Raw genomic sequence first — 27,577 nt, 5'->3', positions numbered from 1 at the left:
TGTTTTTCCTTCTTAATATATAAAGTGATAGTAAAGGCTGTTCAACTATTTTGAATATTGATAAGAATGCAATTTTAAGGTAGAAAATAATCAAAGAAGAGAAAAATCAGAAATAGTTTCCTCAAAAATAAAATATCAAGAAAGCCCAAAGTCAATAATAATTTTAAAAATCTAACACCTGGTCTGACCTGTGATGGCACAGTAGAGAAAATGTTGATCTGGAAATGCTGAGGTCGCCAGTTTGAAACCCTGGGCTTGCCAGATCAAGGCACATGTGGGAATTGATGCTTCCTGTTCCTCCACCCTTCTGTCTCTCTCTCTCTTCCTCTCCCTCTAAAAATGAATTAAAAAAATCTAAAACCTAAGTTTGTTTATGAAATGCCTTCATAAAACTGCTAAACTTAGATAGAATCCTCACAGATGCTAGTATTCCATGAAAATGTTTGAACAACTCTGATTAAACACATTTTTCAGTGTTTCAGGAATTGTAAATAATGTTTCATTGCAAGACTAAAGTAAAGTCATAACACAATCATATTTGTTAAGTTCTGGCTTTGGTGTTTGTGTTGTTCTGGAGAGAAGGGGTAATCTATAGATCTTCTGTTTTATTGACCAAAGCTTCTCAGCCAACAAAAAGCACTAGACTCTTCTAATGTAAATAGTGTTCACAGAGCCTTCCAGCTTATTATTCAGTCAATAGTATGAACCAATTTGACAAGAGACATCTAGACATTGAAAAGAAATGAGAGGCCTTCAGTTCTTAGAACATGAAAGAAGAGAGAGCCGCCTGGTGGTCAAAGTGGTACACAGACTTGTTGCTGGGCATAGGAGGAATAGTGATTTTTTTATTTTACCAGGTCTGAAAAAGTAACAAGTAAAATCACTACAGTAAAAAAACAAAATGAGGCCCTGGCCGGTTGGCTCAGTGGTAGAGCGTCAGCCTGGCGTGCAGAGGTCCAGAGTTCGATTCCTGGCCAGGGCACACAGGAGAAGCGCCCATCTGCTTCTCCATCCGTCCCCCTCTCCTTCCTCTCTGTCTCTCTCTTCCCCTCCCGCAGCCGAGGCTCCATTGGAGCAAAGATGGCCTGGGCGCTGGGGATGGCTCCTTGGCCTCTGCCCCAGGCACTAGAGTGGCTCTGGTCGCGACAGAGCGATGCCCCGGAGGGGCAGAGCATCGCCCCCTGGTGGGCAGAGCGTTGTGCCGGGTGGATCCCGGTCGGGCGCATGTGGGAGTCTGTCTGACTGTCTCTCCCCGTTTCCAGCTTCGGAAAAATACAAAAACAAAAACAAAAAGATAAAAGCATTTAAGTTAAGGACCTATTTTCCAAACCCACTTACTCTAATTCACTTTTTATTAAAACCATGGCTGTTGAATGTAGTTTATGGATAATACCAGTACTCACTTTACTCAAAATTATATATATATGTGTGTGTGTGTGTGTGTGTGTGTGTGTGTACATCCACACATTCTCAGTGCTTCCATTTTGGTCACTTTTAACTTTAAAAATGTGCCACAAATCTCACAGAATAGGCCCTGGCTGGTTGGCTCAGTGGTATAGTATCGGCCTGGTGTGCAGGAACCCCGGGTTTGATTCCCGGCCAGGGCACACAGGAGAAGCGCCCATCTGCTTCTCCACTCCTTCCTCTCTGTCTCTCTCTTCCCCTCCCGCAGCCAAGGCTCCATTGGAGCAAGGTTGGCCCGGGTGCTGAGGATGGCTCTGTGGCCTCTGCCTCAGGTGCTAGAATGGCTCTGGTTGCGAAAGAGCAACGCCCCAGATGGGCAGAGCATCGCCCCCTGGTGGGCATGCCCGGTGGATCCCAGTCGAGTGCATGCGGGAGTCTGACTGCCTCCCTGTTTCCAACTTCAGAAAAATCCACCCCCCCCAAAAAAAAATCACAGAATAACTTATCAAATGACCTACAGTTAAATTACTTTCAAGAACATAGAGAACTCGGCCCTGGCCAGTTGGCTCAGTGGTAGAGCGTCAGCCTGGCATGCAGGAGTCCCGGGTTCAATTCCCGGCCAGGGCACACAGGAGAAGCACTCATCTGCTTCTCTACTCCTCCCCTTCTCCTTCCTCTCTGTCTCTCTCTTCCCCTCCCGCAGACAAGGCTCCACTGGAGCAAAGTTTGCCCGGGCGCTGAGAAGGGCTCTGTGGCCTCTGCCTCAGGTGCTAGAATGGCTCTGATTGCAGCAGAGCGACGTCCCAAGATGGGCAGAGCATTGCCCCCTGGTGGGCATGCCGGGTGGATCCCGGTCGGGCGCATGCGGGAGTCTGACTGCCTCCCCGTTTCCAGCTTCGGAAAAATACAAAAAGAAAAACAAAACAAAAAACCAAAACATAGAGAACTCAGAGTGACTAAGATGTCTAGTTAATAGAAGTTAAATGAGAATCTACTTTAAAAAAATTATAGACTATTTTGGTATCAGAATATAAATCAATTAAAATTGTTAATTCAGGAAAAACTGATAAGACTCTCTCCCTGATGCAAAAGGCGACAATCTAGTAAGAAGATAAAGTAAACTGGAGCTATAAACTACAGAATAGAGTGCTAGCAAAAGATGAGGCAGGAAAGCTAAATGGTTGCTGCATGGTGGACAACTTGGAATTTCAGTTGAGGAGTTTGAATCGTTCATCAGTAACCTGACAAGAATATTACTGACAAGATGACTAGCAGCAGATTATAAATGGCTTGGAATAAGGAGAAACACAAAACAGGAAGACTAAATGGCAATTGCTAAAAAAAAATTTAAGCCTTAAATGGCAATTGCAAACAGCTAACAGAGGGTTTTTTTTAAATGCAACTCAGTTGGGCCTGACCTGTGGTGGCGCAGTGGATAAAGCGTCGACCTGGAAATGCTGAGGTTGCCGGTTCGAAACCCTGGGCTTGCCTGGTCAAGGCACATATGGGAGTTGATGCTTCCAGCTCCTCCCCCTCTTCTCTCTCTCTCTCTCTGTCTCTCCTCTTTCTCTCTCTATCTCTCCCTCTCCTCTCTAAAAAAATGAATAAATAAAAAAAAAATGCAACTCAGTTAAGAAGATACAGTAAAGAGATCAATGTAAGAGCTTTTACTTTTAAACTTTTTTTTTTTTTTTTTTTTTTTAATTTTTCTGAAGCTGGAAACAGAGAGAGACAGTCAGACAGACTCCCGCATGCGCCCGACCGGGATCCACCCGGCACGCCCACCAGGGGCGATGCTCTGCCCACCAGGGGGCGATGCTCTGCCCACCCTGGGCGTCGCCATGTTGCGACCAGAGCCACTCTAGCGCCTGAGGCAGAGGCCACAGAGCCATCCCCAGCGCCCGGGCCATCTTTGCTCCAATGGAGCCTTGGCTGTGGGAGGGGAAGAGAGAGACAGAGAGGCGGAGGGGTGGAGAAGCAAATGGACGCTTCTCCTGTGTGCCCTGGCCGGGAATCAAACCCGGGTCCTCTGCACGCTAGGCCGACGCTCTACCGCTGAGCCAACTGGCCAGGGCTACTTTTAAACTTTATCAAAATTTTTTTTACTTTTCTAAATGTAAGATGTGACTCCTAAAAGGCATCACCAATTTTATGGAAAGGAGCTTAAGGAACTTATTTATTTACTTTAAAAACTAAATAAATGGCCCTGGCCGGTTGGCTCAGTGGTAGAGCGTCGGCCTGGCGTGCGGAAGTTCCGGGTTCGATTCCCGGCCAGGGCACACAGGAGAAGCGCCCATCTGCTTCTCCACCCCTCCCCCTCTTCTTCCTCTGTCTCTCTTCCCCTCCAGCAGCCGAGGCTCCATTGGAGCAAAAGATGGCCCGGGCGCTGGGGATGGCTCCTTGGCCTCTGTCCCAGGCGCTAGAGTGGCTCTGGTCGCGACAGAGCGACGCCCCAGATGGGCAGAGCATCGCCCCCTGATGGGCATGCCGGGTGGATCCCGGTAGGGCGCATGCGGGAGTCTGTCTGACTGCCTCCCCGTTTCCAGCTTCAGAAAAATACAAAAAAACAAACAAAAAAAAAACTAAATAAAAATTTTACTTTTAAAATACCCAAGAAATTCTAATGTTCTTAAAGAATAATTTGTTTCCTTAAATCTATTTTCCTTAGGAACTTAAACATATTTTCTATGACCTCTTAAATAAAATATTGATGGGTTCAGTTTATGGAAAAGTTGTTAAGCAAAGGAAAATTTCCCTTTTTAAAAATTAATAAACAGCAATCTCATTTAAAATGAAGTAGGGAGGCCCATGTGATCACAAAGTCCAGCAGAAGAATCTCTCTCTTTTTTTAATTATATATTTTTATTATTTTTATTTTTATTTTTTTACAGAGACAGAGAGAGAGTCAGAAAGAGGGATAGATAGGGACAGACAGATAGGAACAGAGAGAGATGAGAAGCATCAATCACTAGTTTTTTGTTGTGGCACTTTAGTTGTTCATTGATTGCTTTCTCATATATGCCTTGACTGGGGGGTCGGGTGGGCACAGCAGACCAAGTAACCCCTTGCTCAAGCCAGCAACGTTGGGTCCAAGCTGGTGATCTTTTTGCTCAAGCCAGATGAGCCAATGCTCAAGCTGATGACCTCGGGGTCTCGAACCTGGGTCCTCAGCATCCCAGTCCGACGTTCTATCCATTGCGCCACTGCCTGGTCAGGCCAGAGGAATCTCTTTATATGTAACAGCAATCCCAATTTCCTTTTTCCCCCTAAAAAAGAGCTTCCTCTCCTTTGCGGTGTACTGCATGTTCCAGATACAATTCTCTGTTGAGCCAATTTTTATAAAAGCTCCACTGATTACAGTGTAGTTCCCAAGCACAGAGGTTGCTAGTTCCATCTTACTAAAATTAATCAATAAAAGTAAAATTTCTTAAGCTGGCTGACTTTTTGTTTACAGTCAACATATTTTATCTGTTCCATTTATCACAATTACCAAGAAAACAAACAGATACACACTTGGGATGCTTGTTTCCTTGAATAGGAAATAGTTTCTGGGCTTTTCTACCGTCCTTTCTAATTAGGTAGAGAGGGAAGGAAGAGCTTCATGTCTACCGTCAACACCACCTCTTCACTACCTTTCCATCACCCACCATTTTAGGATAACTTTTTGTTGCTGTTGTTCCCTGTAAGGCTGTTCTTGAAAATGTCCAAGTACAATTTTGTAACAAATTGGTCTAATAAGGCACAAACTCAACAAGAACAAATTGAACTTCTGTGTGATTTACCTAAGGAAGGCTCTGTTCTTAAAGCATTTCTATGGATAATAGGTAGAAGGCACACACATATATTTTTGGAACCCATTTGATCACATTATGTCAAAACTGATCTATTTTCAAAACCTATAAAGGCAGTCTCCTCTATTAGCTGCACACTCTTGCGATTTTTACTTTCTCTAAGGGATGATCAGTACATTGCCAAATAAGACTTTGAAGTTATGATATTTATCTCTCCAGTGCTCATCTTAGTGGTCTGTTTTCCTTTAACCTTGATCTAATCTACTTCCTCTTCTTTACCATCACTGACTCAACCTTGATTCAGACTCTCATTACCTTTCTTCCGTACCATACTAGACTTCATGTTTCTATATTCAATTCGCTTTCAATCCGTTCCTTGTGTACTGCTTGTTGAGCTATATAATTTGAAACCCCATGTTTAATTCTTCCATTAACTTCCAGGGTCAATCTGAACTCTCAGGATATCATGTAAGCCATTCTGTGATATCGCCCTATCCAAATCATCTAGGTTCTACTGGGTCATCTCTTTCCATACTGTCATTTAGACTCATTGAAACCCTACTCTTTATTTTTTACATTTTTTATTTTTTATTCATTTTAGAAAGGAGAGAGAGAGGAGAGAGAGAGAGAGAAGGGGGGAGGAGCAGGAAGCATCAACTCCCATATGTGCCTTGACCAGGCAAGCCCAGGGTTTCGAACCGGTGACCTCAGCATTTCCAGGTTGACGCTTTATCCACTGCGCCACCACAGGTCAGGCCTGAAACCCTACTCTTATCTAACATCCTCCCATTCCCTTTAAAAAGCTCCATACTCTCAGGCCTCTAGGGCTTTTTCAGTGTTGCAACTTCTGTTTAGAGGGCTATTGCTCATCTCTTAACTAATTCCTACTCATATTTTAAGACAGGAAAGTTATCTCAAAAGGAGAAATTGCTTCTGACTCATAGGATTGGATTAGGTATCCTTGCCATGTACTTCCTACCCTGGGTTTTTCACTCTGTCACTATACTTAATCTGTACTATAATTTTCTCCAAATCTACTACTGAGAGCAACTTGAGGGTGGGACTGTGTCTTTGATCTCCTACTATAGGGCTTGCTACACATTAAGTGTTCCAGGAAGTTTTTTGATGCTCCTCTGAAAGATGGAACTTATTACCATGGAAATTGCATTTTATTTGCAGTTTCTCTTGTGACCCCATCTAATCACTTTTCTAATCTATCATGAACAGCTGTCAATCGAAACTTCTACAAATAACCTCTGTCAAAGTCCTTCCTTCCTAAGAAACTTTTGTCTCTCTCCCTGTGGTCTATGACTGCAAGTCCAGACACTCATGTCTTGCTTTCAAAAGCCTTAAAATGTTTGGATCTACTTGTTCTACTTTATTTCCAGTCCCCTTTAACTCTGGTCACTTCAAATATTCTGCCTTTACTTTTCCAATTGACATCCCACCTGTCCTCTCAAGACTCCGCTCGATGATGATTTCCTCACTGAAATCTTGTTTGACTTTTCAAACACATATTGAACATACAGCTTACCACTTATTTGGGCACTTGCACGTCATCTTGTTGGGATGTAACCATTTCCTGGGTAAGCCTTCTCTCCTCCACAAGATGATTTAAGTTCCTGGGGGACAGGAATTATATCACACTTTTTGGTATCAATACAGCAATAATGATTCAGCTTCAAAAAAGTGAATAAAAATACATTATACCAATCAAAGGGAAGCTGCCCAAATATAGAATTTGGCCTTTAATTTGAGAAACACTAGAAAGTAGAGAGGAAATTAACCACTAGCTTAAGTTAGTCCTTTGCAGAGAATGATGTAAGCTTGGAAGATGGTTCAGATAGGTGTAAGTACAAATGGGAATAATTTTACTTGTGGTTATTAAAATCAGCAGGTCATTGTTACACATATTTCCCCGCTCATCATATTTTCTCTAAGGATATTTGGTTACTATCTTGAATATTATGTAATGGATTCTGCAGAGAATTCCATTGGCACCCTGTAATATACTATATTAAGATCTGGCATGTGCATAAAAAGGACAAATGAACTCCAAATCTATCATCTCTAAAGTATTATTTAAGGTGACAACAGTCTACGGAAGTAGGTATGCTTCTCCTCAAGCAAAAATTCCCTTGGAATCTGGGTAAGAGTGATCTTTTCTTTTAACTCATGGTTGTCCTATGGATTGGCACAGGATTCTTCTACTCCAGGACACTTAGTTAATAAACTGAATTCAAGACTCAAACACAATGTGTCTTTACAAACTCATATTCTATTTTAACAAGTCCTCCTAAAAATGAAAAGCTCTAACTAAAAAGATTATGTGATGATGTAAAACACAAACAGAATGTTAGGCCAGTAGAGACGGTTGTTTTTGTACCTGGTAGCTTTTCAGTAACCTCAAGTTGCTTTATGTTCTTGGATACTATCACCGAGCCATTTTCATTTCTAAGTTTCCCATGCCATAATCAGAGATTTAAAACTGTAGTTCAAAGAAAAATGGAAGATACATTAAAACAGGGGTCCCCAAACTTTTTACACAGGGGGCCAGTTCACTGTCCCTCAGACCGTTGGAAGGTCAGACTATAAAAAAAACTATGATTGGCCCTGGCCGGTTGGCTCAGCAGTAGAGCATCAGCCTGGTGTGCAGGGGACTGGGGTTCGATTCCCGGCCAGGGCACATAGGAGAAGCGCCCATTTGCTTCTCTACCCCCCCTCCTTCCTCTCTGTCTCTCTCTTACCCTCCCGCAGCCGAGGCTCCATTAAGCAAAGATGGCCCGGGCGCTGGGGATGGCTCCTTGGCCTCTGCCCCAGGCGCTAGAGTGGCTCTGGTCGTGGCAGAGCGACGCCCCGGAGGGGCAGAGCTTCGCCCCTGGTGGGCGTGCTGGGTGGATCCCGGTCGGGGGCATGCAGGAGTCTGTCTGTCTCTCCCTGTTTCCAGCTTCAGAAAAATACAAAAAAAACCCAAAAAACAAACAAACAAAAAACTATGAACAATTCCCTATGCACACTGCACATATCTTATTTTAAAGTAAAAAAAACAAAATGGAACAAATACAATATTTAAAATAAAGAACAAGTAAATTTATTTTTTTTTATTTTATTTTTTATTTATTCATTTGAGAGAGGAGAGGGAGAGACAGAGAGAGAGAGAGAGAGAGAGAGAGAGAGAGAGAGAGAGAGGAGAGACAGAGAGAGAGAAGGGGGGAGGAGCTGGAATCCTCAACTCCCATATGTACCTTGACCAGGCAAACCCAGGTGTTCGAACCGGCGACCTCAGCATTTCCAGGTCGACGCTTTATCAAGAACAAGTAAATTTAAATCAACAAATTGACCAGTATTTCAATGGGAACTATACTCCTCTCACTGACCACCAATGAAAGAGGTGCCCCTTCCGGAAGTGCGGTGGAGGCTGCATGTGGCCCGCGGGCCGTAGTTTGGGGACCCCTGCATTAGAATCTCATCTTTACCAGATCTGTGGCTTTTGGTAAGGTATTTAACTTTGCTGAGCCACAGTTTTTTAATTTATAAAATGGGGACAGTAATAGGTGTTTTGTAGGATTACTGTGAGAATTAACAACACATATTAAATAACTAACATTCAACATCTGGAATATAGCAGGTATCCTCCTATTAGTGTAACATTAGTTGATTTTTAAAAATGTATCATACTGAAAAAGAAAATGTATCATACTGAACAATGAAAAGTTATGTTAGAATATTTAATATCCTAGGGAGCCTGACCAGGCGGCGCAGTGGATAAGAGCGTCGGACTGAGATGCGGAGGACCCAGGTTTGAGACCCTGACATCGCCAGCTTGAACGTGGGCTCATCAGGTTTGAGCAAGGCTCACCAGCTTGAGCCCAAGGTTGCTGGCTCGAGCAAGGGGTCATTCAGTCTGCTGTAGCCCCCCACCCCCCTGGTCAAGCCACATATGAGAAATCAATCAATGAACAACTAAGGAACCGCAACGAAGAACTAACGTTTCTCATCTCTCTCCCTTCCTGTCTGTCTGTCCCTATCTGTCCCTCTCTCTGCCCCCCCCAAAAAAAATCCTAGGGAGAAATTCCTAAAATACCACATTAACAATAACTTCTGATAACATCATAAAATCAAAAGATACAATTTCTTTTGTCATTAATATGATCTTTAATAAACGGAATAATGCACCATTTACAGCAAGCCTTTTTCATAAGTTTGAGAACTGTCTTAAAATCTCCTCCAATGCCTCTGTATCAATAGTTTTTTATTTAGGTTTATATATATCAAAGCATTTACTTACAATTATTCATAGAAAACTCTTTAGTGGCTTAATGTCAGCTTTCATAGTGGCATCCATAGATAATACAAAAGAAAAGTGATTTGCTTTATTTATTTCATACACTGACCCATCAAACACAACTTACACAGCATAGCAAGGTCTCAGACAGCTTATACAAAAGCAAAATAACTGAAATTATTCATAAATTCATTTATGATATTCTATGTTATGTAAGAGCAAACCACACCAACAAAAGATACCCGTTAACAAGAAAGAGGGTTCTGAGGAATTGACAATACTTTCCAACCTTCCTTATTCCAGAAAGGCATTCTCAGAAATGAATACTCTGTAGCTTGTTTCTCCTCTCTAGTCAGAAAAAGCATGGCAGCTACACATCTCCATGTTTCAGCTACAACACTCTAAGTTAGTGTATTTTACAACTATCCATTTATCTTCATTTGAAAAATTATCAACAGAAAATTAAGAATGATTCCAGCTTATACACTTATATAATATAATCTCTATGACAAGGCATTCAAAAACTGTTTAAATAAATAAATGTGACCAGAAAAAAAGCCACAAAAGCCAAGCAATTCAATGTTAAACCAGGACCTATTTTTGAATTGTATTTTTTAGTAATTTAGTTTTCTTATGGTTAAACTTCTTTCCCTACCATATTTATAAGAATTGGTAGTAACGTGGAGAGCCTGAGACAAGAGACTGGTTAAAAAACAACTTCATTGCTAGGATTTTAAGTATACACCATACCCATTTGGAGCTTGAACATATTTGAAGAACAATTTTATTTGGATCTAACAATGTGACAAATGGGTTATCTTCTTGAAATGTCCCAAGCTATTACTGAAGCTATAAGCTCATTAGTTCGCTTTCAGAAGACAGTTTTATAATGTTAAATTACCTCCTGAGAAAATTTTATCACAGAGAAACTACTAAGTTCTCCCATTAAAAAGAAAAAAAATAAAGTGAAATATTTATTTTATCCCATCATAGATAACTATTTGACCAAAGATTATAAGTGGTTTGAAGATGGTGCTTCAACTCTAAAACCTAAATATGATGAAACATTTATTGAAATGTGTGTGCAATAAGCACTTGAAATATTTGACTGGTTCTAATTACTTGTTTACTACCAATTGAAGTTTTGAAATGTGCAAAGGGATGAAAAGCAGCCCTGAGTTTTCAAGTAATATGTCTAAAAGTACAAATAAAATGAAAATCACCCACATTATCTTTTAAAACAAAAACCAGCTGTAGTTTAAAAATTGTTTTAAAATTCAATCATAAATTGGAACCCTCATGATGTGATTAACTTCTAAAGATTTCTCCTATCTTACCCAGATTTTAAAATCTAGGTTTCAAATTAAGTTTAAAAAATGACTATCATGCCTGATCAGGTGGCGGTGCAGTGGATGAAGCGTCAGACTGGGATGCAGAGGACCCAGGTTTGAGACCCCGAGGTCGCCAGCTTGAGCGTGGGCTCATCTGGTTTGAGCAAACCTCACCAGCTTGGACCCAAGGTCACTGGCTTGAGCAAGGAGTTACTCGGTCTGCTAAAGGCCCGCGATCAAGGCACATATGAGAAAGCAATCAATGCACAACTACGGTGTCACAACGAAAAACTGATGATTGATGCTTCTCATCTCTCTCCGTTCCTATCTGTCCCTATCTATCCCTCTCTCTGACTCTCTGTCTCTGTAAAAAAAAAAAAAAAAAGACTGTCACATGTTTAACCGTAATACTACAAAAATCACAGTAATAACAATTAGAATTTTCAAGATATGATAATTTATTTGGGGCATAATTTTAATACACAGCACGAATCTTTGTAAGTATTTACTTTCAAATGTATCAACCATGAGATAAAATCCTAAATTTTTCTTTATATGCACACTTAACTTTAACCAGCCACTTAAATGAAAGTCACTTAAATGAAAGAAGGTTAAATGAAAGTTGTTACTGTCTAGTCTATGTTGCAAAAACAATGATAAGTATTTCAAAAGTGGTCTGCAAAAATGTTCATAGATAATACCTGATTACTGTAGGGTTTACTTTTGAAAGTTAATGTTGCACTTTGTGTTTAATATTTGATACAAAGAAATATGTAAAACATACATACATTTTATGTGGCTCAAACATAATTCTAAGCTTGCTGCAATATGTTAAAAATTTTAATGGCAAAATGATATACAATGCTGTATGCATGGCTTTTTAGTTATAACTAACAGAATATAAAATCATAAAACTCAACAGTTTAATAGAAAATGTTAGATGATACAAACCTTAAGTGATTTGCTGACAATTTGATGGCTGGATCCACTGTCAAATGGTAACATCTTAATTCTCAATTCTATCCTATTAACTGAAGTAATAAACTTGAATATAACATAAAATATAATCTTAGGTGTTCTTAAATATAAATAGTTTTTAAAATTGGACTGAGGATAAAATGCTAAAGGAACTAAAGCAATCTTGTCTGAGGATCTGAGACTTAGGTGTTGGATAAAAAGCCTGAAGCATACTGAAGAACAATGTTGAAGAGGATAACCAACTGCTCTTTTTACTACTGGATAAGAGAAATGAATATAAAATGAAAATAGGCGAGAAGCAGGACATGAAACAAACTTCCCTGACACAGAAGACTGCAAGTCAGATAACCCAGGGACAGGGTTAAATCAGATATAAAGTGAGAGGTGCTGGAAGGACAGTGCTGTTTAGGTACAAGAGAACACCCTGGGGCTTTCTTTCTTGTCTGTTAGTTTAACCCGGAGAAGCTTTTCTTTTCTTTTTTTTTTTTTTTTTGATAGTAACTCTTGTGCAACTAGCTCAAACTGAAATTTGCCAGATTTACTCAATCAAGGAGTATATTTAGGTGCTGGTCATGCAAGGTAGTTTTGGCTAAAGTTTGCATAGTTCTGAATCTAAAAATTAAAATGCAATTTTATTTGCTGAAGAGAAACTGACAGTAAAAGGTATGAATATTTAGAAATATCCTAGTCTGAAAAATACTCTTGGGGTGTACATGGGGATGATATGTAATCTCTAGAGTAACTTATCTGGACAATCAACTAATATTTACTGTAACTTTTAAGAAGTTAGCTTGGAATAGAAAGTTATATATAAAGAAATCTATGACTAGTTATGCAATAACCTCAATTCAACATAAATTTATAAAAGACTATATAGAAATATAGGTAATCTCAAGTCCTAGGAACCAACTACCTCCAATGAAATATTCATTTCCATAAATATGAAAAAAAGAAATAAAAAGTTTATTGAAATATTTTTCCATTTTAAACGACTTTAAAGAAAGAGGATTACACATAATGAACAGTTTAGTAAACAGCTGCAGCTTACCAGGTATTCCATTGACTGTAAAAGCTAAATTTGAAAATATTTGAAATAAAAACACACACCCAATTGTGGGATAATTCCCACTAAAACACATACTCGAGTGTTTCTACCTTTCTTTAATTGTTTTCACATTAAGAACCAATGTACATTTTCTGGAACATGCGGACACATGTAATGACACTAGACAAATTACTTTATTAAAACATTATTGTTATATCCTTCCTACATCCTCCTCAATTCATTTTCTGGATTAGTAAAATTTTCTAAAGTCACTAAAAGCAGAAATTCTCAAGATGGAGTCAAAGGATTGATGAGACTAAAAGTCCATGTTAAATTAATTCCTCCAAATTAAGAATGTAATCAATTTATGAAAAAGCCTCTATTTCCATAAGCCACCTTCACTTTACCCTTAAAATTTACTTAACGTTATTTCTTCAATATAAGAACGTTTAGGATTTAAGAGAAGTGATTTTAAGATTCATAATGGCAAGAAGTGAGACTGAATTTTGTCTTGAATTAGTAATTACTTCTCAAGCAACAATCAGCATAGATATATCTACATGCCTTCTCATAGTTGCCTAACTTTTAAAGTTATTAAGTGTCTGGGTTTGGCTTATATACAAGGCACAATTGTGCTGGAGTATAATGACTAAATTTCCTATGAAATGTCAGTACATGATATATCCTGTCATACAGTGTGTAGGCAATATGGTATAAATGAGAGATGTGGAGAAAAGCAAATGTAGGTTAAAATCCATCTCTATTACTAGATGTGGACCTTGGGCAAATTACTTAGTTTCTCCTAGCTTTAGTTTACTCATCTGTAAAGGAGATATATTAATTATAATCTTTATATGGTTATTATATAAGGATTAAAAGAGGACTAAAAGAGATGGTGTGTCTCTATATATCCCAACATTCAATATACAACAAATGGTCAATTAGTATTTCACTCTTGCACCTTCCCAAAACTTTTTACACTGATAACAAATTTCCCCCCAATTATGCACTTAGAAAGGGGGAACATTTTAAGAAACATTTATTATTAGATGGATAAAATTTGCAAATAAGTATTTTAAGTAATTTTGCTTGCTTGTATATTATAAACAGATTCTAGAAGTAAATCAGTCTGGTGTACAATTTAATCTAAAAATTTATTAAAATGAACTACACTTTCTACTATTACTTTTTCAAAACTCTACTAAAATACTGGGGAAGAGAAATTATGGTATTTCTTTTAAACACGCTTGCATGAAATGAGAAACTATAAGGAGTTATTTTAATTTGATATATTAACTTTTAGAAGTATTTAATTAAATATCAAAAAATGTTGGAAAAGTTTCTATCACCTGGGCCAAACACAAAGTATCGTAGAATTTAAGATAAAGTCTCCCTCTGTCAGGAAAAGATTAATTAAACCTCAAATGGTCATTATCCTCAATGCTTCCAATTGGAGAAGGACTTTATTTTTTTTTTCAGATATGTCCTACAAATATCTGAAAATAATATCCTGAAATACTGTTGAAAGACATGTAAAGGCAAGAGAACTAAGTGAAAATTAACTGGGAAAGATATAATTTATTACACAATAAAAGAATAACTAAATGGAAAACATTTTATGCCAGAAGATTGAAGAATATATTAAGGGTCTGAAAAAAGATAAGGGCCAATAAAACAGGTGAAAATCCTGTGTGTTAGTAAAAGAAATCTAAATTCTAAGAATTCAAAACTGTGTTCAGCAATCTAGCAGAATAAATGGTAAGTGCTATAACATCTAACTCAAGATCATAGCAGATGGCAAACGAGAAGGCTTATATATGTCATAAGTAATTTGGAGAGCTAATTGGGAAATTTAGGCTGTTTTTAGCTAAATGAAGAAGACAGAGGAATATTATTGAGAAAATATTGTTCTGGGGTTTTTTTTTTCCTCTTAGCTTTTTATCTCCCAGAGAAATCATAGAACTTAATTAGATAATTAGTACTAAGTACTGTGAGAATTTGTAAAAAATGAGAGCATCACTGTTTGCAAATCAATAGAAAATAGCTTGTGCTTATAAAAAAAAGTCCCTTATTTGACATAAAGTGCTTTATTTAAAAAACATGCAGAGGTTCTTGTTTCAGAGACAATTATGAGTAATGAAGAAGCAAAAAAAGCTTAAAAAATATAATCTGAAAGATACATGTTATCACTAAAAGGTGTATTTGAATATAACAAATAATAAATGTTGGTCACATATCAAAAATCATGTGAAAAATTGGCAAAAAGAGAAATTAAGAAAATAGGATTAGTGAAAAAACACAGTTTTGAAAAGAGAGGTAAGTTTCAATCTGCTCAAAGATGATAGGTTCGGCAGCAATCCTTCCACAGGGATTTGGCATGCCAATTGATATTTCCACACAGTGTTTTAGGTCATAGGAAGAGATGAGGGATCCTTTTCAGACAGTTACCAGGCTTTGCTTGGGAAGAGGATAAAAAGATACTACAGGTTCAAAACTATGAATTACTTTTGAAGTTATTTTAAACAGGAAATGTAATTTTATTTGAGTGAAAGATGGCTTATTCAAAGAATAAAGGATATACACCATATAGTCTTAGCCATCTACCTACTTAAAAATTCCAATATAAGTAGAGTTCTATAAGTTTTCTGATAAAAATGTGCTTCTTAAATAAGTGAAAATGGAACAAAACATACATATAAAAATAAAATAAAATGAAAAAAAAAAGGCTAATATTTCACTTCTTCAACTTTGTTCTATGCTCTTTCATGAACTTCCAAAACCAGAACCAAATATGTTTATTAAAATGCCTGGAAGGAAACATTTAGAATTTGGAAGGTTAAAAGAAACAGCATTTCAAATTAGGTTTTGGTAGTTCCTTCTTTAGAGCCCTTTGAGACAATGTTTCTGCATTTTCTAAAAGGAGAGAGAAAGCAAAACGTCAGGTAGCTGCTTTCTCTTGTCAAATTCACTGTTATGGAACAGACCTGACCAAAGTATGGGGGAGAAAAATGTTCATATTATGGAAGAATGTGTGCTCTGTTAGGAAGAGAGCTTATCAAAAAGCTTATTTGTGGCCTAAAGACTATTGCACATTCAAACAAAATACAAGAGAAAAGAATGTCTAACAGATAAAATGTTAGGGACATATCAACATATAAAATAAACAAGCTTGTGCCCAGAAATAAAACATGGATACCAGATACCACTGAAGTCAAACCTGTCTTAATTTACTTCTGTTTTAATGATATTTAGAAACTGTTTCAAACTGATTATCAGTAAAACATTGTTTTTGCTTTTTTTCTTAAAAAAATATTTTGAGACCACTTTTGATACACACACATATAATTCTGTGGTCATAACAAATATAACTTTAGCAAGACTAAACAAAAGTGCAAAACTTAAAAAAACAAAATTAAAAAATATGGAAGCATAAGCTAAATTTTCTGCATAGCTGAAATCTATTTAAAGCAAGTCCTTGTTGCAGGGGTGGGAGGGGGTACTGACAGGAGGATAAAGCAGTTTTTAAAAAATGTCTTCTGCATGTTTAAATGATGCAAAAAATAATTTCACTCCATAGGCTTGAAAACATTTCACAGACAGTTCATTCCTATATCTTTAGACACCATGGTTGTGGCAGTGCCTCCTTCTGCAAGGTAAACAGCGGTGCTAGATTTGGAATGAACTGCCCTGTCACTGCCATTGTTGTTGACCTCACAGTCCAGTTGTTCAGTGGAGATAACCCAGGTTGAAGGGCGCCACCGCTTAAGAGAATAGGGAGTTTTCACACGTTTCTTGATCTTTTCACCAGATCCTGATTTGCCATCTTGCATTGACTCACCTACTGAAAATAAAAATACAGAAAAATGAACTATATATATTAAGAAACTATTAAAAAGTAAAAAGTTAGGGTTCCAACTCAAGAACAGATCAACTAATGTCTGCAGGAGGTGTTAATGGACATTTCTTTTTTTTTTTTTTTTTGTATTTTTTTGAAGCTGGAAACGGGGAGAGATAGTCAGATAGACTCCCGCATGCGCCCGACCGGGATCCACCCGGCGCGCCCACCAGGGGTGATGCTCTGCCCACCAGGGGGCGATGCTCTGCCCATCTTGGGCATCGCTATGTTGCGACCAGAGCCACTCTAGCGCCTGAGGCAGAGGCCACAGAGCCATCCCCAGCGCCCGGGCCATCCTTGCTCCAATGGAGCCTTAGCTGCAGGAGGGGAAGAGAGAGACAGAGAAGAAGGAGAGGGGGAGGGATGGAGAAGCGGATGGGCGCCTCTCCTGTGTGCCCTGGCCGAGAATCGAACCTGGGACTTCTGCAAGCCAGGCTGACGCTCTACCACTGAGCCAACCGGCCAGGGCCTGGACATTTCTTAAAATTGATAATGCCAGGCAATATTTTTCTAGACAAAACAACATATTTTTAGGACTCTTTAAGGCCAATGTTTTTATAACTGGTTGAATTATTCTACAGGGCAAGATATTTAAAGTATTTAAAAACCACAAAAAGAAACAACAGAAGAGAAAATTCAGAGTTCTTACCTGTAGTCTCAAATCCTTTCATTATTGGTCACAATCCTAACTTGGCAAAAATGCATTTAATCATTTTACTTAATGCTCAAAGCAAATAAAATTATAAAGGCACTTGGCATATAATATTTTACAGAACAAAGACATAAATACTAGAATGCAAATTTTCTAGTAATTCCCCTTTCCCATACCTGATAGGACATTTTACTGATATGGAGCCATTGCAATAGGTCAAGTGGTTTATAATCTAAACCACTCAAGTAAGGGATTATATTCTACTGATCAAGTTTTGAGAGCTAAATCCCTTGTAGACCATTTTGTAGCCTTCGATAACAACCATAAAACATACTTTTGTCTTTCTTCATAAGTGCTGTCTAAAAGAGAGATAAATTTTGTGTAATGATAAGTGTTAAAGATTTTGGTGAGCTCTCCTGTTTTATGTTATAATCTCTTTAGGGCCAACAACCAAGTATCAAATTATTGAAATTATTTGTTTAAGTTGTTAAGAGGCCCATAGCACAATGCTATAGGCACTTGGGAGACTCAACACATAACTCTTGAAAAACATGACACTAAAAAAGCTAACAGCAACTTTATAGTAACTTTTTTGATTTTCTCTAAACTTTAAAGATTTTATTATGTATGATAAAATTGAAATGTGTGTGTGTGTATAATAGATGTTAATATACTCAACAAACTGTTTCAAAAGTTATACCGGCATTTTTTTGGAGGTTTTAAACTGGTATTTATTTAATCTTAACCATTCACAGAAAATGTTATGTTATAAACCAGTAGCTATAATACATAAGACACATATTAAATTTGTAATTATTCTATTGTAAAACTGACTTTTTAATTATCAACAAAAAAATTACTTTTTTCTTTTTAACAGTCTAATTATTTTTGAGGTCCAGCCAAATGGCTTATTTTATTTCTAAAAGTGGTAAAAATAAGTAATTGCTGGTTGAAATACAATCTGATTCTACCTAAGTAGTTATTTAAATGGTCCAAAAAGACAAGCAGGAGAGATTACATGACACCTCCACTTACATTGCAATCCGCTGTCATCAAGGACATTTGTTGCTGAAAGATCCAAAGAATTAGGCCTCTGTGCTCTTCTGGGTTTTGATGGTCCAGGGTCTGCTACTATGCTTGGAACACCCTGTGTAAGAACATCTTGCTCTGAACATGGATTACTATTGTTGTTATTAGAATTAGTTCGGCCACCTTCCAGTGGCCGTTCCCTCCTGTCCACAAGACGATCCAGAACACCTTCATCATGGCCAACCTGTTGCTCTCGCCTCAATAAAGGTTCATGCTCATCGGGACTGGAATTAATATTCAGCCTGGTGTCTTCACCAATGAATTGATTCTGCAGCATTTCTTGGGCCCGATGTGCCACTGTGTTGGCTGTCTGGCCAGACGGTATTGCCCCATTGGCATACTGAGTAGTGGCAGCATGGGAGTTAACGTTGTGGTTTCTACCTGCCACACCATTCATCGTGACTGTAACCACATGAGGTTCTACAGCATTAATTGTATTCATTTTGGCAACTCCAGTTTCTACTTGTTTCAAGTTTGATTTGTGCTTGCTGCCAAATTTCAGCCGGGGCTCCTTTGTTGAATTTTTGGTGTTTAAAGGCAAACTAGTCGGTCTCTTAGGAAGGTTCTGCTGCTTGGGGAGAGGATAGAGCTGAGCAGGTGGAACGTCAGGGATTAAACATGCTTGGCCATTGGCAGCCTGTGTGAAGTCCTGCTGTCCAGTCACTTCTACTGCAAGCTTTATTAGCGGGTAAAGCAAGCTAGAACTGGTACTGCTCAGTGGGTCTGGTCCACTGAACTGTTTAAGAGAATGCTCCATGAGATTCTCATCTGAACTTTCCTTGAGGTTCTTATCAACTTCTTTTGGGTCTAGCTTGTTGGTCTCCAAATCTTCTTCTGTCAGCTGTAAGCAGACAGGTGTTGGCCCAATTGTCTGTGAAACATTTGTGGCATGAAGATTTGTTTCATCTGAGTATGGCATCTCAGATATAGTGGTCATGCCAGTGCTTGGAGTGAGGCCAGTGGTGTTTGTGGTTGTTGTGTTAGTGGACAGGCTGGTGATACTTGTTTCAGGGCTGGGAATTCGAGCTTGTGCTTGCTGTCGTTCATAGTTAATTGAGTTTCGGTTCTTTTCTCCTGTTGTCAAAGGTGTGCTGGACATCGAATGCTCAGAAGAAATATTCTTCACAATGCTGTCAGTATGATGGATAGAGTCTTCGATGTATGAGGAAGAAGAATAATCTGGGTAAGGGCCAATCTTTGGCACACGCCTATTGTGTGACAGGTTGCTTAAATAAAGAAAAAAAGTACTACATTGAGAATGTACATTTATGACAAACTGACTATCCAAGTTCAACACCTCTGATTTTAAAGTAGAAATTACTTTTTACTTTATTCCTAACCCATATCATTCTAGAAGTTATTAAAAATTCTAATCAAATAATCAAATGTCACTTAATAACTTACTAAAAGCTAGTTTTATATGATTTAAGCCTACTGAAAAACCTATGTGGATCTAGATATAATTTATTTTTTATTTTATAGATTTTATTTATTCATTTTTAGAGAGAGAGAGAGAAAGAGAGAAGGGGGAAGGAGCAGGAAGCATCAATTCTCATATGTGCCTTGACCAGGCAAAGTCTGGGGTTTTGAACCAGCGACCTCAGCATTCCAGGTTGGCGTTTTATCCACTGCACCACCACAGGTCAGACCTAGATATGATTTTTATACATGTTCATTATTTTGTTTTATAAGCTAACTAAAAATCTCTCTTATAGTTGTATAACATTAACAAATATATCTATGAATTATATACTTGTTCAACCAGATACTAAGTTTCATGAGAGGAGGGACCATTGAACGTTTATTTTCTTTTTCTTTTTACAGAGACAGTGACAGAGAGAGAGTTAGAGAGAGGGATAGATAGGGACAGACAGACAGGAAGGGAGAGAGATGAGAAGCATCAATCATCAGTTTTTTGTTGTGGCACTTTAGTTGTTCATTGATTGCTTTCTCATATGTGCCTTGACTGTGGGGCTACAGCAGACTGAGTAACCCCTTGCTCGAGCCAGCAACCTTGGATCCAAGCTGATGAGCCTTGCTCAAACCAGACGAGCCCGCGCTCAAGCTGGTGACCTCGGGGTCTCGAACCTGGGTCCTCCGCATCGCAGCCCGATGCTCTATCCACTGCGCCACTGCCTGGTCAGGCGGAACATTTCTTTTGTATTCTTATAATATTAGATATATAGTGGCTACTCAACAAATATGCTACCAATTAAGTTCCAACAGCCAAATGGTAATGACTAATAGGTTGTTCCATAATGCTTCCATGAAGAGGACTAGTCTAGCAATGAAATGTAATTTCCTGGGGTAGACTAAGCCATATCAATGAAAAGTCCTAGAGCCTACACTATAATACAGAATGTTACATTCAGATAAGGATCCAAGATTCAGAAAAGTCCTCCTGTTATTAAGGTTTCTTCATAATTACCATCACACTTTGAGCGTGATGGTTTTTTGAGCATTGCACTTTAATATATTTATGTTATTTAAAATAAAAGCCCAGGGATAGCTTTACAATCAAAGTATAAACACTAGGAACATTAATAATAGTTGTGAGTGTTACAGGGAAAAGCAGCAGCTGAAGGAGAGGAAGTGCTATGAGGAAAGACTGATGAGGTTATGAGCGGAATGACAGGGAGAGGAAGAAGTAAAAAGTTGTACTGTACAAGAGAAAGTTTAGGAGGCATGGAGAGGAAGAATCAATAAAATGAAACAAAGAGTAGAAGGGTTATGGCATAAACTATGATTTAGGGAAAACTACTTAGAAGAGAGAGCATGGGAAGAGGCATGTAAGGGGTAGAGTTGAATGATACAAAAGGTAAAAAATGGCTAAAGCAAGGGGGAGCATCAAAGGTTTCCTCTTACTATTCAAGAAGAGTTCAAAAACACTTCAAAGTAGCTGATTCTTGAGAGGGGTACAAGAACATACAAGAGCACAGAGAATACAAAGATAAGGTGAGAAGAAAGCAGAAGACTACCCTTAGGTAGGTGCAAAGGGAGAAAATTTATATTTAGAGTTGCTAGTCTCTACTTCCCTCGACTTAAAGCATAGGGTTTATATGTTGAAGTTAATTTAACCTAAACATAAGTAGTGTAAACTCAATTTTGGGCCTCTAGTTCAAAACACAGATTGCTTTTAGAAATAGAATAGAAAATAACACAAAAAATGATTCAAGAGTCAAGTATATTTTTCCTCTCAATTTTCTCTGGTAACTTTTTTCTTGATGTCTTTCTGAAAATTTGTAACAGGTATTAGACAAAATGACAATTTTGTGGGTACACTTCTCCCCTAAACATGAAACAAACACAGGCGACACAATCTGAAAGTTCCAAGTTTTAGAAATTCCTTAGAAAGCTCCTTTATTTAGGACCATAAATATAGCTCTAACAACAACAAAAAAGTCTCATAGAATAATGTTCATGAGGGGATGGAAAGATTTGTGAACTGCTCTCATGTAAAAGTAGTAGCATATTCTACAAGGAAGAGCACTGGGTAAGAAGCCTGGAAACAACAGCCTCCAGTGAGACAAGTCGGATACATAGGCAAGATCATAGTTCCAGTTCCTTTAAAATAACAAACACACACATAAACAAAAAGTAGAGGAAGGAAGAATAACAACAAAAGATAAATATGACAATAGTTGTTGAAGTGCTTATGAACTTTTGGAACTACAAAGAATGTTTTACCTTTATTACTGTAGGGAGATTGAAGCTTTAGTAGAGAAAAACTAACCTCTTTTATTATATCTGTAGATATTCTTTAAAGCCCAGATTCCATTTTGCATTTAAATAAAATAAAAATCAGTAAAAGAATGGGAATATTGAAAGAAAAACTACAACTTAAAAATATTTTTATTGGTTTTAATGCCTTAAACTTGTGAGTAAGGAAAATAACGATGTGGGGTGACGCCCGAATCCTCACTGCTAATGTGAGACAAATTTTTGAGCGGGTAAAGGTTGCCCCTAAGGTGACCCGCCTACTTTGCAGGATGCCTGGGAGTCACGATCTGCCCATCCCTTTTATCTCTAAAAAGTAGATTTGCCTGAAGGTTAAGAATAAAGGATTAAAAAGGTAAAAAAAAAAAGTATTTTTATTGGTTTTAGAGAGACAGGGGAAGGGAGACAAAAAAAATTACAACTTTAGACTGAATGAGTTAATCACTGCACTACTAGACTGGTGTGAAGAATATTTATTTCTTGGTCTCTGTTTGGCTTCAGTTTTCAATACTGACTGATGGATGCCAACCCCCTTTGGGTCTTACCGCTCATTCTGCATAGCAGTAGACATTGGATTGACTGTTGGGCTCACGGATTTGTTTCTCTCCCATATCATCATAAGTTCAGCCATCCTCTCCTCAGCACACTGTGCAGTAAGCCGAGCCTCTGCATCCTGGTCCCAACAGTCTTCGATTGTCTCCTTGAGTGACCTCACTGCCTGTAATAAAGCACATGTCAAATAGTGTATTTCAAACAAAAAAAAGTATTGTTTTTTTACTGAAATGAGATAGAAAAAAATCAATTTTCTTATTTATTTATTTTTTGTGACAGAGACAGAGATACAGAGAGAGGAACAGATAGGGACAGACAGAAAGGGAGAGAGATGAGGAGCATCAACTCTTCATTGTGGCACTTCAGTGGTTCACTGATTGCTTTCTCATATGTCTCTCAACCAGGGGGCTCCAGCACAGCGAGTAACACCTTGCTCAAGCCAGTGAGATCTTGGGTTTAGGATCAGGATAAAACATATGGTATAATGCAGTGGTCCCCAACCTTTTTTGGGCCATGGACCGGTTTAATGTCAGAAAATATTTTCACAGACCGGCCTATAGGGTGGGACGGATAAATGTGTCAGGTGACCGAGAGAAGCGTAAAGAGTGAGTCTTAGACGGATGTAACAGAGGGAATCTGGTCATTTTTTAAAAAATAAAACATCGTTCAGACTTAAATATAAATAAAACGGAAATAATGTAAGTTATTTATTCTTTCTCTGCAGATTAGTACCAAATGGCCCATGGACTGGTACCAGTCTACGGCCCAGGGGTTGGGGACCACTGGTATAATGGATACTACGTAGCATCAAAAGAACTAGGAAGATATATATGCTCCCAATTGCTAAATAAAAATAGTAAAGGCTAAGTGGGTAAAGTAATTCCCATTTGTATGTTAGAAAAAATATAAACATATATTGTAAGGTCAGTGGATAATGGAGGATGGTCACGTGGGGAACCCAGACCCGCAAACTTTGGCGAGGACTGCCCACAACCAAGCACGCCAAAAGAGGCTTCACAGGAACCCTTTGGAAAAAATGACCGTCTGCCAGCTGGTAAGATTTCACCACGTCATATTAGCCCGACTTCCCTAGAGGACCCCTTTAAATATCTCCCACATGGTTCACTCCTTGCGACTTCCCTGGCCTCCACCTTTCCTCGGGGCCAGGAAACCTTGCTGGGTGGGATGCGCTGTACTCAATAAAACCTTTTGTTATTCCACACTTGGTGGCTCTGGCCCCTTCATTCCTTCTCGGCAGGGATAAATACCTTAAATTTTGGTGCCGGAAACCCGGGAGGAGTTGAAGTCTGCAAGGACCGCTCCTCTTCCTCATCCCCTCCGAGAAAGAACCAGGATCTCCAACCTTCCACCCACTTCGGCACAGACTCCCTGTCTGAAACCGTAGCTACGTCGGGGAAGTCTTTTCCGTTCTGAGTGAGTGTGCTTGCGGAGACGTCCCAAGCATATCCACTTTACCTTTTCCGTCGTGGTCATACCCTGAGTTTTAGAACGCTAATACTCAAATCTGACCACTCCGAGGAGTGAGGGCGGCTGTGGGGGCACAGGAATCTCCCTCCCTAAAGAAGAAGAAACTGTCCTTCTTCTCCGCTGTGGCCAGGCCACAGAACCCACTGAATTAGCCTCCTGAAGGGAATTTTGGTTTTAACACCCTCACCAATTTAATTATCGCCAAAAAAGCTGGGAACTGATTGGAGAGCTCTTACATTCACGGCTTCTAATTATTTGTGTGCCTGTCCTTAATCTCTGTGCCACTTGTTCCACCGCACAGGCCTTTTTCTGGCCAGAGAAACCTCACCTAAAACCTCCACTCCTGATATTTCCTTCTCCGTGGACTCCCAACTCTCTTTTTCTCCTGCCTGACCCCCAGGGTCACCCCCCCCTCGGGACTTTTCTATGGTCCCTCTGTGGACCTCTTTTGTGCTCGGGTCTCTTCCCTCTGAGAGCCCCCTCCCCTCCCTTCACAAAAACCTGTTTCTTATTCACCATTACCATCTCTCTTTCTCCTCCCCTGGTGGCCAGGGGCCCTTCCCTTCTCCACTGTGTTCTTAAACCCCTCCTCCGTCAGGCCATTCTCAGCCTGGCATTGGCTCTTACAGCGGTTTTCGGACCCCAAGGCCCAACCCCAATTTTCTTGCAGGAAGTTCTGGCCCTGACCTGCCTTTGGCTCCAGCGTTTCCTGTGGGATCTGGGTGCCGGGCTCAGCATGAGCCCTCCTCCTTTTATTCTCAACCCCCAAACCCCTATCTGGAACCTGTGAACACGGCATTTAAAGTTTTTAACAGTCCCAATTAGTAGAAACAGGCCAAGGCTGTTCGCCAGGCCCGCATGCAGCAGAAGGTAACGCTTCAGACCCCGGCTCTTGTGGCAATCCTGAGGCCAATAGAACAACAGAGGCAAGGCACAGGAAGTGCCCGATCCAAGTTCAAGCCACAAAGAGAAACCACAACAGCAGCTTGCTTTAAGTGTGGCAAGCAGGGCCACTGGTCCCGGCAGGGCCCCTGCCAGCAGCTGCCCACTGAGCCCTGCCCTGACTGCAAGCAGCCCAGTCACTGGAGGAGCGATTGCCCCTTTGGGCAACAGGTTTTTCCTCAGCGCCTCTACGTGGAGGACAAGCCGCCCGAATGGGAAGGCCAATCCAGCCAGGTGGGTGCATTGCTCAAACTCCTAGGACACGGCCTGGACCCGGAAAACCCAGGATATGCTGCAACAAGTGGGTAAGTCCATCTCATTTCTTGTGGACACGGGGGCTACATTCTCTGTTTTGCCATCACACTCTGGACCTCTAATTCCCTCACGGGTCTCGGTTATGGGAATGGATGGGACCCCTTCCTTTTCCCTTTTTACGCCACTCCTGACATGTAGTTTTGCCTCAAGCTTCCCTCCTTACAGGACCACTGGCAATCGGAACCACTGGACTCTATCCATCTCCACCTCACCAAAGGCTGGACCTTACAATCCCCCTATTACTCCTCGTTTTTTTAAAATCCTTACAGGACCACATCCGCGAAGTTTCTCCAGTCACAGCCACACAGATGTTCCTCCTGACACCCCTCAAAACCACCACCTTCCGATCTCCCCCTTCCCATGACGCCCCTAATCAGCAGGAAGTAGCCAGACAAATAAACAGCGCCCCTTTTCTATTTAACATAAAAGGTCAGAATGTAATGGATAATGGGGGATAGTCACGTGGGGAACCCAGACCCGCAAACTTTGGCTAGGACCGCCCACAACCAAGTGTGCCAAAAGAGGCTTCACAGGAACCCTTTGGAAAAAAGCGGCCGTCTGCCAGCCAGTGAGATTTCACCATGTCATATTAGCCCGACTTCCCTAGAGGACCCCTTTAAATATCTCCCATGTGGTTTAATTCTTGCGACTTCCCTGGCCTCCATCTTTCTTCGGGGCCAGGGAACCTCGCCGGGTGGGATGTATGCTCTGTACTCAATAAAGCCTTCTACTATTCCACACTTCGTGGCTCCGGCCTCTTCCTTCCTTCTCGGCAGGGAAAAATACCTTACACATATACTCTTGTAATGCACAGAAATTTCTGGAAGTCTACAAAAGGAACTTAATAGCAGTTGTTTCTTTGTAAGGGCTTTTGAATGTCTAAGGTGAGTAGTAGAATTTTCACTGTATATATTTTGTATTGCTAAAGAATGATTCTTTATTGTTTAAACTCTTTGTTTGAATTTTACTACATGCATGAAAATATTTTAATTTAACTAAATAACTTTGTTGAATAGACATATGTAGGTTCACTATATTCAAAAGGTTGAAAAGGGAATTCAATCTCCCTCCCATCCTTAACCATCAACCACCCATTTTCCCTCTAGAAGCAAAACACATATATGCTATGTAACACACACGAGTCCAAAAATATATATAAAGAACTCATGAAACTCAACAACAAACAAGAAAACAATCCAATAAAAAAATGGGAAGAGGACATGAACAGACACTTCTCCCAAGAAGAAATATAAATGGCCAACAGACATATGAAAAAATGTTCATCATCACTAGCTATTAGAGAAATGCAGATCAAAACCACAATGAGATACCACCTCACACCTGTTAGATTAGCTATTATCAACAAAATAGGTAACAACAAGTGTTGGAAAGGCTGTGGAGAAAAAGGAACCCTCATTCACTGTTGGTGGGAATGTAAAGTAGTACAACTGTTATGGAAGAAAGTATGGTGGCTCTTCAAAAAATTAAGAATAGAAGGCCCTGGCCAGTTGGCTCAGTGGTAGAGCGTCGGCCTGGCGTGCAGGAGTCTTGCATTTGATTCCCGGCCAGGGCACACAGGAGAAGCGCCCATCTGCTTCTCCACCCCTCGCCCTCTCCTTCCTCTCTGTCTCTCTCTTCCCCTCACGCAGCCAAGGTTCCATTGGAGCAAAGTTGGCCCCGGCTCTGAGGATGGCTCTGTGGCCTCTGCTTCAGATGCTAGAATGGCTCTGTTTGCAGCAGGGTGATGCCCCAGATGGGCAGAGCATCGCCCCCTGGTGGGCATGATGGGTGGATCCCAGTCGGGCACATGAGGGAGTCTGCCTGACTGCCTCCCCGTTTCCAACTTCAGAAAAATACAAAAAAAAAAAAAGTTAAAAATAGAACTACCATATGACCCAACTATCCCTCTACTAGGTATATACCCCCAAAACTCAAAATCATTGGTACATAAAGACACATTCACCCTGTGTTCATCTCAGCATTGTTGACGGTGGCCAAGACATGGAAACAACCAAAAAGCCCTTCAATAGAAGATTGGATAAAGAAAATGTGGTACATATATACTATGGAATACTACTCAGCAATAAGAAATG

At 39.8% G+C, this 27,577-nt stretch overlaps 1 protein-coding gene and 1 non-coding gene across 2 annotated transcripts in view; one reads left to right on the top strand and one right to left on the bottom strand.

The window, feature by feature from the left end:
• Nucleotides 1–9,330: 9,330 nt before the first annotated feature.
• BMPR2 (bone morphogenetic protein receptor type 2) overlaps nucleotides 9,331–27,577 on the bottom strand; it is a 168,650-nt gene continuing 150,403 nt past the window's right edge. Inside the window, exons 12-14 of the mRNA XM_066233005.1 lie at nucleotides 22,733–22,905; nucleotides 18,417–19,696; nucleotides 9,331–16,675 (exon numbers count right to left, since the gene is read on the bottom strand). Coding sequence (XP_066089102.1) covers nucleotides 16,425–16,675; nucleotides 18,417–19,696; nucleotides 22,733–22,905 — 1,704 coding nt within the window. The 3' untranslated portion in view covers nucleotides 9,331–16,424. The remainder of the gene's footprint in view (nucleotides 16,676–18,416; nucleotides 19,697–22,732; nucleotides 22,906–27,577) is intronic.
• LOC136307020 (U12 minor spliceosomal RNA) lies at nucleotides 22,335–22,484 on the top strand. The gene has a single exon (XR_010725745.1). It is a non-coding gene; the product is annotated as a U12 minor spliceosomal RNA (small nuclear RNA).

The sequence above is a fragment of the Saccopteryx bilineata genome, chromosome 5 (genome assembly GCF_036850765.1).
Source record: "Saccopteryx bilineata isolate mSacBil1 chromosome 5, mSacBil1_pri_phased_curated, whole genome shotgun sequence".
Lineage (NCBI taxonomy): Eukaryota > Metazoa > Chordata > Mammalia > Chiroptera > Emballonuridae > Saccopteryx > Saccopteryx bilineata.
This window is presented reverse-complemented; position numbering and strand designations above follow the sequence as displayed.